This window comes from Macrobrachium rosenbergii, chromosome 25 (assembly GCF_040412425.1).
Source record: "Macrobrachium rosenbergii isolate ZJJX-2024 chromosome 25, ASM4041242v1, whole genome shotgun sequence".
NCBI classification, from domain to species: Eukaryota; Metazoa; Arthropoda; class Malacostraca; order Decapoda; family Palaemonidae; genus Macrobrachium; species Macrobrachium rosenbergii.
The window spans coordinates 36,174,094-36,195,567 of NC_089765.1; the positions used below are offsets into that span (position 1 = coordinate 36,174,094).

The window sequence follows — 21,474 nt, forward strand, 5'->3', positions numbered from 1 at the left end:
AGTACGGCCAGATAAAACCAATACAATGTTTTAATAATGCGATTTACTATGTAGTGGATGGCAAGGTGCGAAGGTTTAAATGATAAGGTTAATCAGAAAGAAGAAAAATTCCATACAGCAAGTAAAGTGAGCTAATCAAACGACATTGCGCCACCGGTCAAGATGCGAGTCAGATGCTGAAGACAGAACAGGGGAACAATATTAGAAGCATGACAGAATTATTAAAAATTCGTGCAACTGAAGACTAAATAGACCATTTATGTTTCTCAAAAGCAAATTTTGCAATCACCCCGCTAAAGAAACCCGGCCAATAAAAAGATCTGGGTGATGGGGATCTAATTTCTTATTCTTCTTATATAAAAATTATACATTGGGATTAGTTAAGGTTTACTTTAGCACCCTTAATTTGCAACATGCAGTAATTTGAGTTAAATATAGTATCTGTAGGCTACTTAAGAGAAGTAGGTAAGATCGATGCAAATAGATAAGATTCTGCATAAGCAAAATGCTTGTTTTCAAGGCCAAACAACATATCGCGCACATTTGATAAAAAAAAAAAGATTTGGACCAAGACCACTACCCTGAAGTATGCCAGAAATTGCATTCGTGCAGTCACTAAGGCACGCATCAACAACTACTCTGTGCAATGTTTCAGTTAAAAATTCAATATTAATACTGAGAAGAGCGGTCTAATACTCAACGTTCCCATTTATTCAAGTTGCAACACGGTTAAAAGCAGAACCAAATTAGTGAACACTAGCCTAATCATACGAATTTCGTGACCAGAATCTGTCTCTTTCTAAATGACCTCCTCTTCTTCTTCTTCTTCTTTTAACGTGCTTTTTTCCAATTTTTGTATGGGGTAAGCACGATGCCTTCTTTTGAAGGACTTTTGATTTGGCTTTGGGGTAGACCTGTAGTCTCGATCGGCTGCCCTGCCTGACATCGCTTAGACCCCGGTAGCGTATGTTTCATGTATCATACCCGACCCAAATGACCATGGAAATAGAAAGAATGGCATCACAGGCACCAAGGCCCTTGCAAAATTCAAACTGCAGACGACGGAACCGATGGTTACTTTCAATATTGGCATTCAAACGTTTTGCTAAGGGACTTTCAAAAACGTTAGAAACCATTAGAGTTGGAAGAACTGGACTGGTATATATACTGTATGTATGTATATATAAATATAAATATATATATATATATATATATATATATATATATATATATATATATATATATATATATATATATATATATATGAGAGAGAGAGAGAGAGAGAGAGAGAGAGAGAGAGAGAGAGAGAGAGAGAGAGAGAGAAATTCAGTATATGTAAAGAACTACCATAGAGCCAAGAATGAATCGGACATTCATATCATCATTCTTGTTTATCCAATATCAGGTTACCCGAGGTATGACGTTCTTCTTGGAAGCTAATATACTATTATGGGAACTTGGCAAGAAATTAGATTTATTCATAAATAGGGCATAGAAAATCGAGCACACGACCACCCTATCTTACGGATAATTTTATATGAATTATCTTGGATGTTCTTATTAATCACAAATTTAATCCAGACTTGAATTAGCAAATGAATATGCATTTGCTCGTTCCTGCCTATGCCCATGTTCTTTCACACTGTCAAACATTTAATTATGAAGAAAGTAAATGAGAAAGCTGTCATCTCTCGTCGCTCACTTGTCACTAGATGGCAGCACCTTACGGTGGGCCGGTGGCACGACCTGTCACTGACATGGGCGTTACTTTTCCCTCGTCTTCTGTGGTTATCTTGGTGCGATAACTTCGACATTTGATATATTGTTATGGTTATTCACGATGTTATTCTACATAGGTATTTTTAACTACATTGATGCATTTGTGCACACACAAAAATCCATTCTTGTTACATAAGTGAGACCTCTTCTCGCAGATTGATGCCAGTGATATGAATTCCCTAGGTTTGTTTGTGAACGTATGGCAAAAGTGGAAGAGAGGACTTTTGACACTGACCCTAAACTTAGGATATAAGCCAAATAGACTGATGATATCTCCTTTGTCACTGATACTCTACTAATAAAAAAGCCACTCTTCCACAAGATACCTGAGGAGGGAATGTAGCTTTAAATTCAATATAAAGCTTAGCATGGAAAAGGCTGCTTCCTGCTCCTGGGTGTCAATATTGAGAAAAACAAAACCTATGTCTCGCAACTGTTTTACAGAAATACAATCAAGTGGCTTGCTGCCTAAGTGTCAGTGGAGGGTCCCCCGAGACCTGCAAAGGCTGTCACCTCTGTTTATAGCAGGAAAATCATCATTTAAATACTACAGCTCACGGAAGGCTAAGCACAGCAAACTTGACCTCATCAGACATTTGTTTATGAACAAATGGTTATAGCAGCTACCTCGTTGAAAGGTTTATTCTTGAAGATCTGGGCGTAAATGCTAAGAGTCCTGTAATGATGACAGCGCCTAACAGGTTTGAGCATAATCATCTATCACAACACTCGAAACCTTGTGCCATAGCCAGTGGCAAAGCACGACAGGCACAATGTGGCTTTATATGTTTACTGTCACTCTACTTAGGTCAGTGCCTTGTTGGTCAGGGACAGCACTGTCCCTTGTGATGCTGATAAGATAACCAATATTTTATATGAAATTATATATTCTGAAGTGATATGTAAAGCTTTCAACGACTGTTATGCTGGACTCTCAACTATGTCGCTATGGTCCGGTGGAGAAATTTGTAGTCTTATCACAATCAGGATGCTACTTTCCAACATTGCGTGGATGCCGATGACTGTAACCCACACTCCAGAGCTAATAGGGCACAGATTATTCACGAGAAGCCCAGTTTACGGCATTTTCAGATGGTCAAGGTCATGAGCATCTATCAGCAACAGTTTAAACTCCCTGTCAAATGAAATGTTGATTTCATTCTTCCCTCTACTCGAGGATTACAGGACGCTCACCTCAGCAAAAGATGAACTACTAATGATTGAAGGAATACCTGCCAACTCAATGTCAACTTAAGACATAGGCATAACCAAAGATACACGACGAGGACTCGTAACAATGCCTAAGACTCCATCCTACGTTAAGCCCTTAAACATGGGCATGAGGATTGCATAAGCATGTCATTTTGTGTTCAGCTCCACTTAGTATCTACTTTGAACGTCCACCACCTACAAATAAATATGTAATTTTGCCACTGTAAATTCTTATGGGCTTCTCTAGGAGTAAAAGGACACGAGAGCCATAAGGCCAGCTTAATCAAGGGAACAATTGATAATCCAACTGAAGACATTGCGAGCAATAAACGGAAAAAATGCAGACGGTATTTCTATGCTCCCTAAAAGTTAACTTAAAAATAAAAAGGAGTTATACAGAGAAACACAGTGTATAGTAATAAGAACACATTATCTTCAAGAATAAATTGGCCACTGATTGTAACAGAAATTGTCGTGTGTTAAATATCCCATAATGTGTGTTTGTAATAATGGAACTCCCTCCTCTGTGCGTCTGTGTGTGTGTACATGTGTTTTATGTACATACAAACTTTTATGTATATATATATATATATATATATATATATATATATATATATATATATATATATATATATATATATATATATATATATATATACACATATGTATTGTCACGATGTGTACCAAGTACCTGGTTATTACACAACTAATCACAGATTTCGAAAATTTACCTCACTTCAGCCAGATACCTGAACTCTCATAACAATAAGAATTACGACTGAGCACTCTAAAGGTACAGTGATCTCTTAAAAAACTCATTAATCACATGAAAAATCAAACCAATTTTATCAAGACTAGTGTGAGGTATCAACAATTAAACAAGAAATAGTCTAGAGTCAAAGGGCATCACTCCACCAAACAACTTTAACTGTTACCCTGGTCTTAATTCACTTCAAGAAAACTAAAGGAACAAAACATGTTTATCACTTTGCCTTATGCCTACAATTAATCCTATTCACTGATGGTCAATAAATGAAGCAGTTTTTTAAAATTTTAAATACAAAAATTAATTTTTAAATTCAAAATTTACAATTAGAATTCACAATCTGAAAATTTTACTATTACTTGAAAACAACACAAAATTCAATTAATTCTTGAGGTAAATTATTCAACAAAACTAAATCACAAAAATTAATTTACCAAGAAATTAAATTAATCAAGTAAAATTTAAGCTATCAAGAATTATTCAAGATTTGAAAAGAAAATCTTAATAAATGAAAATTAAATCAAGTATCAATGTTAAATTATCAAGACATATTTAAAATACTAAGTAAACAAATGTTAAATCACCGATATATAAAATGTGAAAAATAGAGATTGCAAACACAAGAACACACAAAAATACACAAAGGATTTATCAATAATAATTTCACTAAGGCAGAATTTCCCTAATATACCTTATTATACCATGGTAATAATGAGTAAAATTCACTTTACTTTACACAATTTTGTGAAAACCTTTGTTAAATCATGCAGCTGCTTTAAATTCACAAAACACTTTTTTGTCTGGTGCCGTTACAATTAAACAATTTGACTAAACTCAGATCTCAAAAGCTATATTTAATACCAGTGACCACAAATATAGTACGTTAAAATTATTCTCTTTTGAAGAAAGAGAGAGAGAGAGAGAGAGAGAGAGAGAGAGAGAGAGAGAGAGAGAGAGAGAGAGAGAGAACAAAACTGATTGGTCTCTCAAATAAGAATGAGCAAATTTTGGATTACAATATGAAATGAAACATATGACGTCATTAAGGCATTTTGGGTAAGAGATACAAAGGAAATTCTAGAAGAAGGAAGATGACACCATTGATCAAGACATGTATACTCTCAAAAGGACATGTGTGATCAGAGCAATGTGTCTTCTCTGTGAGACAAAGCTTTTACAGAAATCCTAACACAATCAAATAGATTTCAACTGGCTAATTATGATTGTCATGTTTTAAAAACAAAACGAAAAACCCAAGTGGGTTTCCAGAACGGATCAGCAATTGTTATTCCCGACCTGTCAACACGTTATCTTAACTGGTGACAGATGGCACACCTGGTCTAAAACTCAAATTTCTCTCTCCCGCTACTATGCTGTTATCAAGAAAGACATTATTAATTCTAAATTACGCTGTTAAGTTATCTAAATCACTAGCTCTGTTGAGATCTGACATTACACTACATACAGTGTTTCAATAATTACTACTATTACACATAATACATGATAAATAGAAGAGTAAATATATAAAAACTGTGGGATGATATACATATTAGAAGGCAAAATCATGAAAATATATATATTCACGCACGCACACACTCATATATGTCTCATACCCAAGTGCACGATATGTTAACTAAGGAGGAGTGCGTCAGCCAAGGAGATCTAGGACTTGCCATAAATTCATAGATAGGCTACATACATAAAAGCATACACACACACACACACACACACACACACACACACACACACACACACACACACACACACATATATATATATATATATATATATATATATATATATATATATATATATATATATATATAAACCACAGGTGAAAAATAAGAAACAGGGTGTAGGTCCTACACCCCGTTTCTTATTTTTCACCTGTGGTTATGTGTGATAAATGAATCATGTACAAAAGTGCGTGTGTTTGTGTGTATTTATATGCCACCTGTAATTAGTCTATCGTGTACTTTGGGTTTGATACACACATGTGTATATATATATATAACCCAAAATTGGTGCACGATAAGCTAATTACAGGGAACGTGTCAGCACAGGAAATCTGGGACCTGTCTTTGCCAAAATTTGTGCCCACAAGGGAAGCTACCAAAAGGAAGAAGAAGAAGACTTAAAGACGTTTTTCAACAACAATACTACAGTGTTCAGTTATTATAACGGTGTTTTTTTCGTATATGTAAAAAGAATGGCTGCAACGCCGACTCCTGGTAACCTTTTTGATGAATTTGAAGAGGCATTTCAGGTATGCATAATAAAATAGAGCCTATTTGAAACCAGATAGCGGCGTGTGCCAAGTCCAGGTTATGCTGGGCTTCGTGTCATCTTAGCCTATTTTGTTTCACCTCAGGTTAGTTGCCAAATCTGAGGTCAGAATCTTGAAGAGTCATTGTAAAAGACGACGGCCCATCGATACTCGTCGTAGGGAGCCGTTCAACTAAATTGTACCGTTCATTATCCTGTAAGCTTAACCTAGCGTAACTCCTCCTATGGTAGGGGTTCGTGCAATACGCCAGTCAAGCTTAGCACAGTACTCCCTCTGGGTTACTATGTTCTGTATTTCTAAGTAATAACTCCGCACAGACCGTATGGAGTCATATATTCAAGAAAATTACCAAGAAGGGATTGGCTGAAGAAATCTATTATCCTAGGAAAAGGAACCATACCAACCTAAAGTACCCTAACTTGACCTAACCTAGTAGGCCGTGTTACTTTGTTGGGTGGGACCCCGATAAAGTTTCCATGCTGTGGGTTTCCAAAAGTTCTGCCGATATCACTGACCCACCACCAGGTGGCATTCCAGAGAATCGGTCAGACATACAAAAATGGCATAATCAGTTCTAAACCGAATTAACCGAACCTAGGGACGGCGTGCCAAAAATAATGGCAAATTCCCCTGATTAGCGACCTAGGTCGCCACCGGAACTACTAAACCGACTCAACCCAACATAGGACGGCGTGCCCTTACGTGGCCGGGGGCTTATTCAGAAGGGCCGGTGAAAATAGTAAATATATAACTTTTCGAAATAGCACGCACTATTCTGATTTGGTGACCGATTTTTTATGTTGAAAAGGCTTTATTTAAATATGCATAAACAAAAGCTTTATGTAAAGGGGCAAGAACGCTGCACAGCCTATTCCCGCTGAAATAAATCAATTTGGCTTACTTTTCATTAGGTAAACCAGCAATGAACGTGGTGACACAAAACGCCTAAATCCATAATGGTCACTAGATTCTTAGCCCCAAATTCCACGTGGGTCGGATACGACACGGAAGACACGCAGCCATGTTAGCAACTCTTGAACCCAGGAGAGACTGAGGAAGGTACTGTTGTTTGGGTCGTTGGTCGTCATCTGTTTGGGTGGAACTACTTACCTTGGCGGAGGGATCTCGCACCGCTAATGAGTTAGGCAGGCCCAGCATACGAAACTGTAATCTACCCGTGGTGGAACCCCCGATAAAGGAAACCACTTTTTACCAAAAGTTCCCCTATAACACTGCACATGCACAATGGCATTCCAGGATGGTCAGCATAGAAAAACATAATCAGTTCTAAGGTTAATTACACTCGACTGACAAAAAATAATGGCAAATTCTTGTTTAGCAACCAAAATACTATACCTGACTCAGAACTAATGCTTAGTCGTACCTTATATTCAACTGTGGGTAAAACTGAAGACTACTACTGCGTCTATCTGATTTGGTGACGATATTTTATGGATATAGGCTATGTAAATACATAAACAAAAGGTATATGTAAGCAAGAACTCTGCACAGACTATTACTTGGGAAATTAATTTATCTTATGCTTTTAGTGTTGCTGATGAAGGAGGTGGTGGTGTTCATTGTCGGTCGATTATTATTAACCTAATATCTACCCAACGGTTGGGGACCCTTTGAGAATGCAGGGTTTTGGAAACGTTGGGAGGAAGACCAGACCACCATACTGTTGTTATGGAATGGCTAAGGAAATCTATTATAAAAGGAACTATACTAACCTAATGTACCCTAACCTAACCTAACCTACCAGGCCGTGTTACGTAATCGGGAGGCTATGCCCCCCTGGACCTCCTGATGAAGGAAACTCCACTTTTTACCTAAAGCTCTCCTGTAACACTGCACATGCGCAATAGCATTTCAGGATGGCCAGCGAACAACTTCTGAGGTTAATTACAGGTTAATTACAATCGACCAACAAAAAACAAAGGTAAATTCTTGATAAGCAACCAAAATACTATAGTAAATATCAATTTTGAAAGTAATGCCCCATACGGAGCTGTTGCTTAGTTCTACTAAACAAAAGACTGTAAATCTCATCGGACCTGAAAAGGCTTATGAAACTATTTTCGGAAGTTTTTCCAGAAAACTTTTTCCCGACTGCTCCTGTTCCCCACCTTCAGAATTTACTCTTAGGAAGCCGTTTTGTTTTGGGTTTATGAAGATGGTTTTGTCCTGCTCGTCCAAGAGAGCGCTAAAATGATGAGTGAGTGGATGCTTTAAGAAGGAACAAGGAAAATCGGCCTTTGCTTTTCCTCCAGCCAAACTAGCTTCAAGGTCTAGTGTTTGGTATCAAACTGGAGAATCGCTCGCCTTGGAATACCTGCCTCTTCCCATGGAGACTTCTTCTTGTTGACTCTTCTCGTTCGAGTGGCAATGGGGAGAACGGTTTTGTTGGTCAACATCAGAGTTGGACCACCTCCTCAAAGGAATTTTTTGAGGGCCTTTGAGGTCTTTAATTTTCTGGACTGGACCCTGGGAGCTTTAGGAAGAAAGATGGAATTATTCAACACGACGGACACCAAGAACTCGTCTATCTGATGTCAGATTTGGATAAAGGGATCAGAGACGGGCCAGCGAATAGCAGGACTTTTCTCAGCGGGAATCCTGAAGAAAAGGCCCCATCTTTAAATTTTCCTGGCTAATGGGGTCACGCCCAGTCAAAAATCTGAACTGATTTATGCCCTTTTCTTCTCACCTCTTCCCTCAAGACTTGGTAAAAGAGGTCTCTGCATCCTTGGCCCAGAAAACCACGCAAGATCTGATTTCAAAACAGCAAGGAAAGTCCTACCAACGATTTTCACCACTAAAAGAGTAAGGCTGAGGCTCCTGTGTTTTCAGGTATCTCAGCTCCATTACGTGGTCGGCCCTCAGGTAGAGGTTCTCTAGAGCCAATAGAAGAACTTCAACGAGAAGTGGCTCTAGACAGGGAAGAAGCAGGACCTGACTATCTTCTCCTGCAGGCAGCTGATGTGCCAGGCTTTCCAAGTTTGGCAGGTATGGAAGAAAAGAGGAGCGGATCTTTTCCACCATTCAACTACTCAAGGATGGGTACAAAATCCCTTTCCTAAGAAAGCCCCTTTAGCAGACAAACCAATAGATCTGTCAGCCCAGATACAAAGTCGAATCCAAGGCACAGGCGATTCAACAGCAAGTTTCTATATTATTGCAGAAGAACCTGTTGAGAAAATACCAGGATCTGGATTCACCAGGATTTTAAAACCGCCTTTCCTGGTTCCCAAGAGCTCGTGGGGTGGAGACTCAGTACTGCCCAAAGTGCCCTCAACGTCTTTGTACAAAAACGAAGTTCACCATGGAGACAACAAAATCAGTGTTAGCAGCAGTCAGACAACACGACTGGATGGTTTCCTTGGATCTTCAGGATGCATATTTCCACAGCCCTATCCACCCAGGACTCCAAGAAATACCTGGGATTGTCTTCAAGGAAGAGGTATTCCAGTTTCGGCTCTTTGCTTGGGAATCACTGCGCCCTCAAATATTCACCAGACTGATGTCAAATGTAGCTCTGAATTCTGCCTCTGAGAGGCATCAGGGCTTCTGTATCTGGACAGACTGGCCATCTCAGAGCTCCTTTTTCAATCGCTGTCTGGAGGATCTTCAAACGACAATCTGTTATCAGAGGAACTAGGACTTCTGGTAAACAGACAGAAGTCGCACCTAATCCCATCCCAAGAGATCCTGTACCTTGGGATGAGGATTCAGTCTCAGGATTTTCGGGTTTTCCGTCACCATCAAGGATGGAACAGGCCTTGGTAAAAACTTTACCACAGGACTTTCTGGGGAAACAGACGTGCTCAGCGAGGAATGGATGAGTCTACTAGGACCCTTTCCTCGCTAGAACAGTTTGTTTCCTTAGGAAGACTAAACCTTCGCCCACTCAATTCCACCTCAATCGTTATTGGAGCAGAGAAAAGGGTTAGAGACAGAGTGTATCCCCATTTCAGAGACAATGAAACAATGCCTTCAGTGGTGGACTAGGATCCCAGTCAAGCTTCAGGAAGGCCTTTCATTAAAACTGAGGAACCCAGACCTAGTGTTGTTCTCGACGCCGGACTTTTAAGGGAGCAACATTGGGAAAAATGGAGGTCCAGGGATCCTGGACCATAGGGCAAGAGAAGCTCACATAAACCAAAAAGCTGACTGCAATATTTCTAGCCCTCAAAGAGTTCGAGCACTCAGTTCAGGACAAAGTCGAGGTCACCTGACAACATGTCCCGTTGGCCTACATCAACAAGCAAGGAGGAACCCACTCCAGGTTGATAAGAGACGATAGGCAACTCCTTCTCTGGTAAAAGAGAAGAATGTGACTTTATTGACACGTTCATTCAAGGGGAAAGGAATATGAGAGCAGACAGTCTGAGCAGGAAAGGTCAAGTCCTGGCAACAGAGTGGACTCTTCATCAAGACATCTGAGAGATTTCTGGCAGTTTGGGGACCTTGCATAGACCTACTTCGCCACAGCACAAACGAAGAGGATGGAGATGTACTGCTCTCCTCAAGATCCTGAGGCAACGTTCCATGAAAGGCCCTCTTAAATTGGTCCAACCTAGAATGTTTGACATTTTCCCCATTCAAGATTATAAACAAAGTTGTTTTGAAACACATTCAGGGGTTCAGAGCACCAGGATGACTCTAGTGGTCCCCTTTTTGGCCGACAAGAGAATGGTTCAAAGAAGTGCAGGGAATGGATGGTGGACACACCAGATGAATCTGCCTCTAAGACCAGATCTTGCAAACAACCCCACTTGGAAAGGTATCACCAAACCTCCAAGGTTACAGCTGACTGCCTTCAGACTATGTGAAAACTGTAAGATCTAGAGGGTTTTTCAAGGAGGCAGCTAGAGCTCGCAAGAGCAAGGAGGTCATCTACCATCAAGGTGTACCAATCCAAGTGGGATATTTTTAGAGGATGGTGTAATGACAACTTTTTCCTCTCCCAGTACCTCTGTGACCCAGATAGCGGTTTTCTTTTTATCTCAAGAGGATACGTAACTCGACTATTAAGGGATACAGGAGCATGTTGGCAGCTGTCTTCAGACACAGAAACTTTTTGTCTGTTTCCAAGATCTTCCCTTTACAAGAGATTTCATTTAAAGATCTCACCATGAAGACTCTTGTTTTTGGTTTGCTTAGCAACTTAAAAGAGTCAGTTACATGCTTTCAATAAAACTGTCGGTTTTAGGAACGGCAAAGCTATCTGCTCTCTACAACTGGGGTTTTAGTTATGAACTGTAACCCTGGCCCATAGATTATTTATCTGGCAGAGATCTTGGTGAGGAGTTAGAGAGAGTCCTGTGTCCGGTAAGAGCTCTGAGAGCGTACCTGCAAAGGGACAAGATTTACAAGGCAAGTCAGAGGCGCTTTGGTGTTCAGTTAAGAAGTCCTCTCTGCCAGTGTCAAAGAATGCGTTATCCTTTTCATAAGACAGTTGATAAGGGAAGCTCATTCAGAATGTAATGAGGCGGACCTCAAGCTTCTAAAGGTTAAAACCCATGAGAGTCAGGGCAGTTGCAACTTCTGTAGCCTTTAGACAGAATAGGTCCCTACAAAGTATCATGGACTCTACCTTCTGGAGAAAAGTCAGTGTTTGCCTCACACTACTCGGAACCGAAAATTTATGACGACTGCTATACACTGGGACCATTTATAGCAGCTAACTCAGTAGTGGAGAAGGAACTACCCCTGCAATCCCATAAAACAATACCCTTGATTCTTGCCTTGGAATGGTTGAAATTTTATGGTTGTTTGTGGAGATTGGACGTTATCTTCACACAATCATTGATTTTAGTCAGGTGGTCATTTTGTTCCTTGGTGGCGCCCGAACAAGGGGACTATAGGTTGTCTGTCACATAGAGGTTGGTACACGGTTGGCAGCTCCTAGAGGTCTTCAGCCCCTGAGTGGATCGCTGGATTCTTGAAAGCAGACATAATGAGGGGAGTTCATTGAAGTCAGCTTCCTTAATCCAGGTAAGAACCTTAAGTTGGTTTTTAACCCTATGTTCCATTCGATGTTGGCTGTCTGACCCTCCACCAAAGGTGTCAATCAGCTATATATATAATTTGGTAGGTCAGATGTTTAAAAAATGATATTTTCACAATAAAAAAATTTTTTATGTATACTTACCTGGTAATTATATATAATTAAATTCCCACCCTCCTCCCCTTTCAGAGACTAGGGGCATGGAAGATCTGAGGAATAGTTGGAATAGTTCCAAGTACCTGGGTAGAGTGGGTAGGGGTACACCTGACTACCCAAAACAAAAGAGTTTTGAAAATTCTGTGAATTTTGAGGGACTTAAAGCTATATATATAACTACCAGGTAAGTATGTTCAAAAAATTTATTTTATTATAAAAATATAATTTTAAACATGCAACTTACCCGGTCAGATATATATTAGCTATAGTCTCCTAACGTTCCCGACAGAATTTCAAAACTCATGCAATCGCTGATGGGTAGGTCAGGTGATCAACCATACCTGCTGGGTGGCGGAATAGGAACTATTCCCTGTTTTCTAATCAGAGATCTTCTCTGTCGCTGGTTCCGCAACATCTGTTGTTGGTTCCTCCTGCTTTGATTTTTTTCACAGAGCTTTGAGGATCTGTTTGGCCTGATTTTGGTGACGTTTGGATCTTTGGTTTGGCTTGACTCTTTTGTGGACTGTTTTTTTGGTTTTGCTTTTGGATTGTTCATTAAGATGTCTGACGTTTGTTTTCCTGATGTTGACTCTGCTTCGAGTGTGAGAATGTGCAAGGGATGTAAAACCCGGTTGCTAAAGCCACGTTAGACCCCACTCACACTGTATGTATGAGGTGTAGGGGAATGATTGTTCTTAAAGGACAATGGTGCAAGGAATGAAATTGTCTGATCAAGAATGGATGGTTTTGACTTCTTATTTTTCGAAGCTTGAAAGGGATAGAGTTAGAAGGCTTCCTCCAGAAGCTCGAGTAGGTCTCGCTCTGCTGAGATAGTCAGAGTTAAATTCTCCAGTATTACTCCTAATTCCTTAATCCTTTGGTTTCAGCCCCTTCTCCCTTCACTGATAACCCTGTGGATATGATGACAAGCCATTCCTCTGAAATGGCTGCGAATGAAAGACAGAACTTTTGTGGTCAGATGTGAAATCTTAAACACTCAAGTGAAAAGGTAAGAGTGACAGTGATATGTGCAGTGTCCCCAGTGTAGTGGAGGGGGCGATTGATCGGCTCCTGTCATTGCTCCTAGTCCTAGACCTCTTCCAAACTCCCAGGACCAGTGGAGAAGGAATGTCGACAGACGAAGGGAGGATGAGAGCATCCCCAACGATCAGTCGTCCCCTCGGCAGATCCTGTTGACGCTCCCAGGCTGCCTTGGATCGCCATAGAAAAGGCATCCTGAAGAAGTGTTTCTCGTCCTCGTCTGAAGACGTTTCCCAGGCGGGTTGGAGTTCGTCTGAGTGTCTAGCCCCTGAAGAGAAAACTCCTGGGAGGCTGACGCTTCTACTAGGGCTGTTTGGACATTGGAGCCCAGAGCGTTCCCCTTTTTAGCTCTGACCTATTGTCAGGAAGAGAGCGTATGTTGTCAGCCATCCCCTCCTCCTCTCCAGCAGGAGTGAAGGATTCACGAAGAAACGTCATTTGAACGGCCTCAATGCAGAGCAATTAGTAGCTGACTTCCCCTGTTGATCCTCAACAGCAGGTAGCACCTCGTCTAATTCAAGACATGATGAAACTCTCTTCCTGATCAAGTCTCCAGCAGAAAAGACAGATGCAGATTTTCAACACCGATGGCTCTTCTCCTGCCAAGCTTTTGATTGATTCTAGGCGCCAGTTTTGACTTCAGGGTGCGTGCGGGACAGCTCTTAGGAAGAATGTTTCTCCAATCTCAAGCAGGCAATCATTCTTCCAGCCTGAGGAGAGAAGCGCCTTTTTCCAGATGCGCACAGGCCTGCCAGTTCTCAGCCTTTGGACAGGTTTGGCGTCAACAAAGCTCCTCCTTCCGGGACGCCGCTCCTACCGTCAAGCGCTGGGCGCCAGGGCGTCCAAGTGGAAGGCTCTCATCAGTGGATCAGGACCCCTCTCCTGTCAGGCGCGTCAAAAAAGTTGGGCGCCAGGACGCCATTCTCCTGAGGCTGGGCGGACGTTAAGCTGGAAGAAGATGGGCGCTTCTCCTTCCAGGCATCAAGAGACTGGACGCCAGGACAGGCGCTCATGATATTTTGAAAGACTTCCTCTACTTTGGTCTTTGGAGGAATCAGAAGAAGAAAATGAGGATATCCCGCAATCTCCTGTGGATCCTGGAGATTTCAGAAGAAGACAAACGGTTGGCAACTTTCATCGGACCTGATTCAGGTTTGAAACTATTTTCGTCAGTTTTTCCCCTCCTTCTCTGGGATCTTTGTGGGACACCTTCAAATTTACTCTTGACCCGTCTTCGGGGCAACATTTAAAGATGGTTTTGTCCTACGATTTCGATGAGGAAGGCCTTTAAATGATGAGAGAGTGGATGCAATTAAGAAGGAACAAGGAAAGACGGTTTTGCTTTCCCTCCTTTGCCAAACTTTTCAAAATCAGGAATGTTTGAGACCAAACTGGAGCCTATCGTTGGGCTTGGAATACCTCAGCTTCCCATGGAGACTTCTCTAATCTTGTAGACTCTTCTCAGGAGACTTTCTTTCTTCAGAGAAAGCGTTTTGTTGGTCAACATCAGCGAGTTGGACCATCTCCTCAAAGGTCTTTTTAGAGTTGTGAGGTCTTTAATTTTATGGATTGGTCCCTGGGAGCTTTGGGAAGAAAGATGGAATCCCGATTCAATGTGTATGGATGACTTCGAAGAACTTTTGTCTTGTTTGGATAAAGCAGTGAGGGACGGTTCCAGCGAAGTCGCTGCCTTTTTCTCAGCTGGTAATCTGAAGAAGAAGGGCCATCTTCAGCTCTTTTTCCTGGCTTAGTCTGGTCTCCTCTTCAAAAATCTGAACTGATTTATGCCCCTTTTCTCCTCACCTTTTTCCTCAAGACTTGGTAAAAGAGGTCTCTGCATCCTTATCTGAAAAAACCACACAAGATCTGATTTCCCAAAACAGCAAGGAAAGACCTGCCAACCCTTTCACCACTAAAAAGAGAGGCTGAGGCTCCTGTGTTTCAGGTATCTCAGCCCTTTCGTGGTCGTCCCTCAGGTAGATCCTCCTTCAGCGAGCAAAAGACCCTTCAGAAGAGAAGTGGCTTCTCTCGACAGGATCAAAAGGACCAAATGAGGAACTTCTCCTGCAGGCAGCGGGGTGCCAGACTGTTACAACTTCTGGCAGGTCTGGAAGAAAGAGAGGAGCGGATCTTTGGGCCATTCAACTAAGAAGGATGGGTACAAAATCCCCTTCAAGAAAGCCCCTTTAACATCAACTCCCATAGATCTATCCGCCAGATACAGAGGATCCCATCAAGGCACAGGCTCTTTTCAGCAAGTGGAACAAATGCTTGCAGAAGAAAGCAATAGAAAAATTCAAGACCTGGATTCCCCAGGTTTTACAACCGCCTTTTTCTGGTTCCCAAGAGCTCGGGGTTGGAGACCAGTACTGGATGTGAGTGCCCTCAATTTCTTTGTACAAAAACGAAGTTCAAAATGGAACAACAAAATCAGTGTTAGCAGCAGTCAGACAACAGGGGATTGGATGGTTTCCTGGATCTTCAGGATGCATATTTCCACATTCCCATTCATCCCTCCAAGAAAATACCTGAGGTTCGTCTTCAAGGAAGAAGTATTCCAGTTTCAGGTCCCTGTGCTTCGGCCTTCACTGCCCCACAAGTATTCACGGGCATCTTAAAATGTGGCACGCTGGCTTCACTTAGAGGCATCAGGATATCTCTGTATCTGGACGATTGGCTGATTTGAGCTCAATCAAAGGACAGTTGTCTGGAGGATCTTGTCGACACCCTGTTTATGACACAGTCCTAGGACTTCTAGTAAACAGACAGAAATCCCAGGTTGTTCCATCCCAGAGATTGTTTACCTTGGGATGAGGATGGATTCTCGGGATTTTCTAGGTTTTCCATCCCATCAAGAGATGGAATAGATCCTGCATAGAAAAACTACAGTCTTTCTAAGGAAAAAGACATTGTTCAGCGAGGAATGGATGAGTCTGCTGGGGACCATTTCCTCGCTGGAACAGTTTGTTTCCTTAGGAAAACTTCATCTGAGACCGCTCAGTTCCACCTAAAGGAGAGATGGGAGCAGAGAAAGGACTTAGAACAGAGTGTTCCCCATTTCAGAGACAATGAAAAAGGATCTCAACTGGTGGTTAGACCCTCAAAATTAGGAAGGCCTTTCAGTTAAAACTGAGCCCAGACCCTAGTGTTGTTCTCCGGCGACGCGGACTCGGGATGGGGGGCAACACTAGGGAAAAATGGAGAGAAGTGTCCTGGACCAGGGATGGAGACCAGGTGAGCTGGCACATCAACAAAAAGAGCTGACTGCAGTATTTTTGCCCTCAAAGAGTTCGAGCACTTGTTCAGGACAAAGTAGTCCAGGTCAACTCCGACAACACTACTGCCCTGGCTTATATAAGAAAACAGGGAGGAACCCACTCCTTCTCCTTATGCGAAATGGCAAAAACGTTGCTCCTTCTCTGGGCTCAGGAGAGGAAGAATCAGACTCCTCACCAGATTTGTTCAGGGAGAAGGAATGTGAGGCAGACAGTCTGAGCAGGAAGGATCAAGTCCTGGCCCACAGAGTGGACTCTTCATTCAGAAGTCTGCAGAAAGACTTGTGGAACCTTGGGGAAGGCCGAATATCGACCTACCTCTTTGCAACCCACTGGAATGCAGAGGATGGAAACTACTGCTCTCCGATATCGGATCCCGAGAGCAACGCAATAGACAGTCTTCCTCTTAGATTGGACAGGATTAGATGGGTATGCTTTTCCCCATTCAAGATCCTAAACAGAAGTGGTTCAAAGTTTCGTGTCGTCCCTTCGAGAGCACCAGGATGACCCTAGTAGTCCCCTTTTGGCCAGCAAAGATTGGTTCACAGAGGTACTGGAATGGATGGTGGACACACAAGATCTGCCTCTAAGACCAGATCTTCTCAAACAACCCCACTTGGAAAGATTCACACAAAACCTCCAAGGTCTCTCAGTCTAACTGCCTTCAGACTATCGAAAAACTGGTCAAGATCTAGAGGGTTTTTCGAAGGAGGCAGCTAGAGCGCTCATTGCAAGAGCAAGGAGATCCTCAACCATCAAGGTGTACCAATCCAAGTGGGATATTTTTAGAAGATGGTGCAGGACAACTCCGATATCCTCTTCCAGTACCTCTGTGACCCACATTGCTGATTTTCTTCTTCTATCTGAAGAGGAACATTGTAACCTTCAGCCTCCACAATTAAGGGATACAGGAGCATGTTATCTTCAGTTTTCAGACACAGAATCTGAATATCTCGGAGACCTTTTATAAGGTCTTTTGAAACGTCCAAATTCAGATCTCCAAGATCTTCCCTTGGAATCTAGACATAGTCTGTCTGAAATTTCATGTCTAAAAATTCAACCCTCATCAAGACTTCCTTCAGTTTTTCACCAGGAAGTCACTTTTCCTCTTTGCAACTTGCCTAAGCTAAGAGAATAAGTGAAATACAAGCCTTAGAATAAAACTTGGTTTTAGGAAGGTTCAAAGCTATATGCTCTCTAAACCATTTTTCCCAGCTTAAGAATGAGAATCCCTTCAAACCCTGGCCCAAGAACCTTTGAATTAAAATCTGGCTGTGATCGGACATGAGTTAGAGAGGACTCTGTGTCCTGTCAGAGCTCTTAAATTCTACCTAGAAAAGAAGAAATTACTGGGAGGCAAGTCAGAGGAAAGCTTTGGTGCTCTGTCAAAAATCCTCTCTGCCAGTGTCAAAGAATGCGCTGTCCTTTTTATTAAGACAGTTGATAAAAGAAGCTCATTCAGAATGTAGTGAAGATGAGCACTTAAGCTTCTAAAGGTTAAAACCCATGAGGTCAGGGCAGTTGCAACATCCTTGGCCTTTAGACAAGAATAGGTCCCTCCAGTCTATCATGGACTCTACCTTGAGGAGAAGCAAGTCAGTGTTTGCCTCATTACTACTTAGATATTAGTAGTAACGTTTATGATAACTGCTATCACTGGGACTATTTATAGCAGCTAACTCAGTAGTGGGAGAAGGAGCTACCCCAATCCCATAAAACAAGTTAATTTGATTCTTTAAGCCTTGGAATGGTTGTTTTTTATGGTTGTTTGAAAGAGGGTGATGGAATTATGCTTCTCTCAATCTTATCACAATCATTGATTTTAGTCAGGTGGTCATTTTGTCATGTTCCTTGTATTTTTGTATGGCACCTAGCTCTGAACAAGGGTATTATAGGTTGTCTGTCACATAGAGGTTGGTACACCCCCTTGACAGCTCCTAGAGGTCTTCAGCCCCTGTTAGTGGATCCCCATGGACCTCTTAAGAAGAAAGCAGACATAATGAGGGGCAAGCAGACTCATTGAAGTATCCATGCTTCTGCCCAATCAGGTAAGAACCATGGTTTTTTATTAACCTACAACATATGTTGTTTCCAACGATGTTGGCTGTTTCTGACCCCCTCCACCAAAGGTGTCAATCAGCTATATATATAACTGACCAGGTAGGTCAGATGTTTAAAAATGATATTTTCATGATAAAATAAATTTTTGAACATACTTACCTGGTAGATATATATAATTAAATTCCCACCCTCCTCCCCTCTAGAGACTAGGGGCATGGAAGATCTGAGGAATAGTTGGAATGGTTCCAGTTACCTGGGTAGAGGCGCATGGTTGACACACCTGACTACCCATCGGCGATTGCCGCGAGTTTTGAAATTCTGCCAACGTCAGGGACTTAAGCTATATATATAACTACCGGTAAGTATGTTAAAAATTTATTTTATTATGAAAATATAATTTTATCATAAAAATGTCATTTTTAATTTGTACTACTTTGATAACTGCAATAACTTTCTTGTGATGTCCATTGCAAATTTACAGGCCTAGTTACCATGATAATTGTGAGATGCAGAAATTAAACATCTTGCTTGTTTACATATGGTGCCTCATTTATTATGGATTATCTTTTCAAATTCAGTCTAATGGGCTGTCCTCTAAATTTTTCAAATCAACAATAACGTTAGCCAAGATTTTAGTAAAATTTTACAAGTTATCAATAATTGAGGTCATGTGGAAATTTGGTTTATTCAAAAACTTTTGCGTAATGTCAGTCAATATTTCATTCATTTTTATTACAAATGCTTATTTAACCCTTTAGTTTACACATTCCACTCATGTTGGTAGGGTTAATAATAATAGAATTTGTACAAGAGGTTTTTAGTGGGGTGGAATTCAAGAGTGAGGCAATTTCAGAATCAGTCCATTTTTTGGCACAATATCTGGAAAGATTGTGGGCCCCCCAGTGAATGTCTGGGTTGCTGCTTTGAGGAGGCAAACCAGGTTCAAATACTGTACCATAGAGCAGTTAAAACAACAAAACAGAATCAAAACAAAATGAATGGAGAAAATTGATGAATGGAAACTGGCATTGTTTTTGGAGAGAAGTTAGTTCTGTGTACTGTACTCTGATCCAATTTTGAATTCAAATATAATTGATGGAAAAACAGGTAGGGGTGCTTGTGAGATTTTCATAGAAAAATATAAGTCATTATATAAACAGTGAACAGCCTGCCAATACATTGACCTCACTTTTGCTGCAGACGCAAGGTAATACATGCATACTCAAAGACTGTCAGAAGTGTTCAGGTAATAATAGTTTGCACTTTTGGCTATTAAAAAACTAAATAAAAGGAAAAAAGACAATGCATATGACATTTATCGCGATGCTTTTATTAAAGCCCCAAAAACACTGTTTATTTTTTTATCATAACAAATTTTGAAAATTATAGAGCAGTTGTGCTGAATAGTAGTTTTTATATAAGTAACTTACCAATTAATTACATAGCTATAGTTTCCACTTAACGGCAGCTTAGATTCAAAATTTTGCAGGTCATGCTTCAGTATGGTTTGTGTAGGTGATCAGCCATGGCTACCAAGAGATGTGAAATCTCTTGGTGGCCACGTATCAGCCCATCCCACTAACAGGATCTTGGAACGACCTAGCAAACAATTCTCATTCATTTCCTGCTGTCCGTGGTGGCAACACCTGGTCTGGCGGTAGTATTTTCATTATTTTCCGGTTATTTTACCGGATTCCGATGGAGGATTCTTTAAATCAACCATCGGAATGTGCATATTATAGCCTACAAGCTGAAATCTTTCAGGATGAGTTTTTTCTTGTTTTGTTTACGTTGATTCAGTCATCATCGAGCCGCCGGTAAACGACGCCATTTGCATTGATGGTTTGTTTACCGGTTAGGCTTCTGGCGGTGTCAATAATAGTTTTGCATTAAAAGTAATTCTCAGATGTTACGACATTCCATTAAAAAAGTAAACTGTATGTTACGCATTTTCATTAGGCCATAACTTTGGCAATTTATGAATTGTTTTCCGGCTATCAACAACTAGTGCGCCGCCGATAATAGTTTTGTTTTTAAAAGAAATTCTCAAGTGATACGACACTCCATTGCAAAGTAATTGGCCTAGACACTATTATAAAACAATTGGTGTATGTTAGGCCTTTCATTAGGTCATAACTTTTGCAATTTATGAATTGTTTCACGACCTTAATACATTAGCAATCTATAGATAACAGTTTTGCCTTAAAAGTAATTCTCGGATGTTACAGCATGTGTTATGCCTTTTCATGAGGCATTAGCTTTTGCAATTCATGAACTGTTTACCAACCAGTAGGTGAGATGCCAATAATGTTGCGCAAGCCACTGATAATTGCCTTGAAAGTAGTTCTTGGGTATTTTGCCATTTCATTAAGCCTGTAACTTTTGCAATTATGAATTATTTACCAGACCTTTGCTTCCTGGAAGCCTCCAGTAAATAGATATTGCAATACACACCCTGAACACCTGAATTAGCCCTGGTTACCCACCAGCCCGAACTATCTCTGTAACTTTTTACCCAATAATTGGGTAATTTAACTGTCAGCGTTACCAACGCTTACAGGAAATCTTGTCAAGATGAGTTCCCTGAAGTACCGTTGGCAACACTGCTGCAAGTCCCAGTCACGCGAGACCGGGTTCCCCAATTGCTTTTTGTTCGCCTTGCTGCATGGATGTTTCCTGCTGCAGGCGAATTTTTGGTTATTAGCCCGACCCCCATATACTGACCTTTTAATTTTGGATTACGACTTGGACCGGAATTTTCGCCCTTTCTCCTGGATTGATTGGTTGCTTGGCTTTTGATTTTCTCTCCCGTCTGACTCTGGCTCGTTTTTGGATTCGCGATGGATAAATTAGATAAGAACACGACTTCCTTGGATAGCACAAC

General features: G+C 41.0%; 1 protein-coding gene across 3 annotated transcripts in view; it reads left to right on the forward strand.

Moving 5' to 3' along the window:
• Positions 1 to 5,850: 5,850 nt before the first annotated feature.
• The window catches only part of LOC136852563 (keratin, type I cytoskeletal 9-like), a 94,763-nt gene continuing 79,139 nt past the window's right edge, over positions 5,851 to 21,474 (forward strand). Inside the window, exon 1 of one of the 3 annotated variants that reach the window (XR_010857182.1) lies at positions 5,851 to 6,023. Coding sequence is in view for 1 of the 3 variants with exons in the window: in XM_067127335.1 (XP_066983436.1) it covers positions 5,967 to 6,023 (57 nt within the window). In the remaining 2 variants the exon portion in view is untranslated. Of the gene's footprint in view, positions 6,024 to 6,050; positions 6,129 to 21,474 lie in introns of those variants that run through there. The other 2 variants (XM_067127335.1, XM_067127334.1) reach the window with 2 other exon arrangements.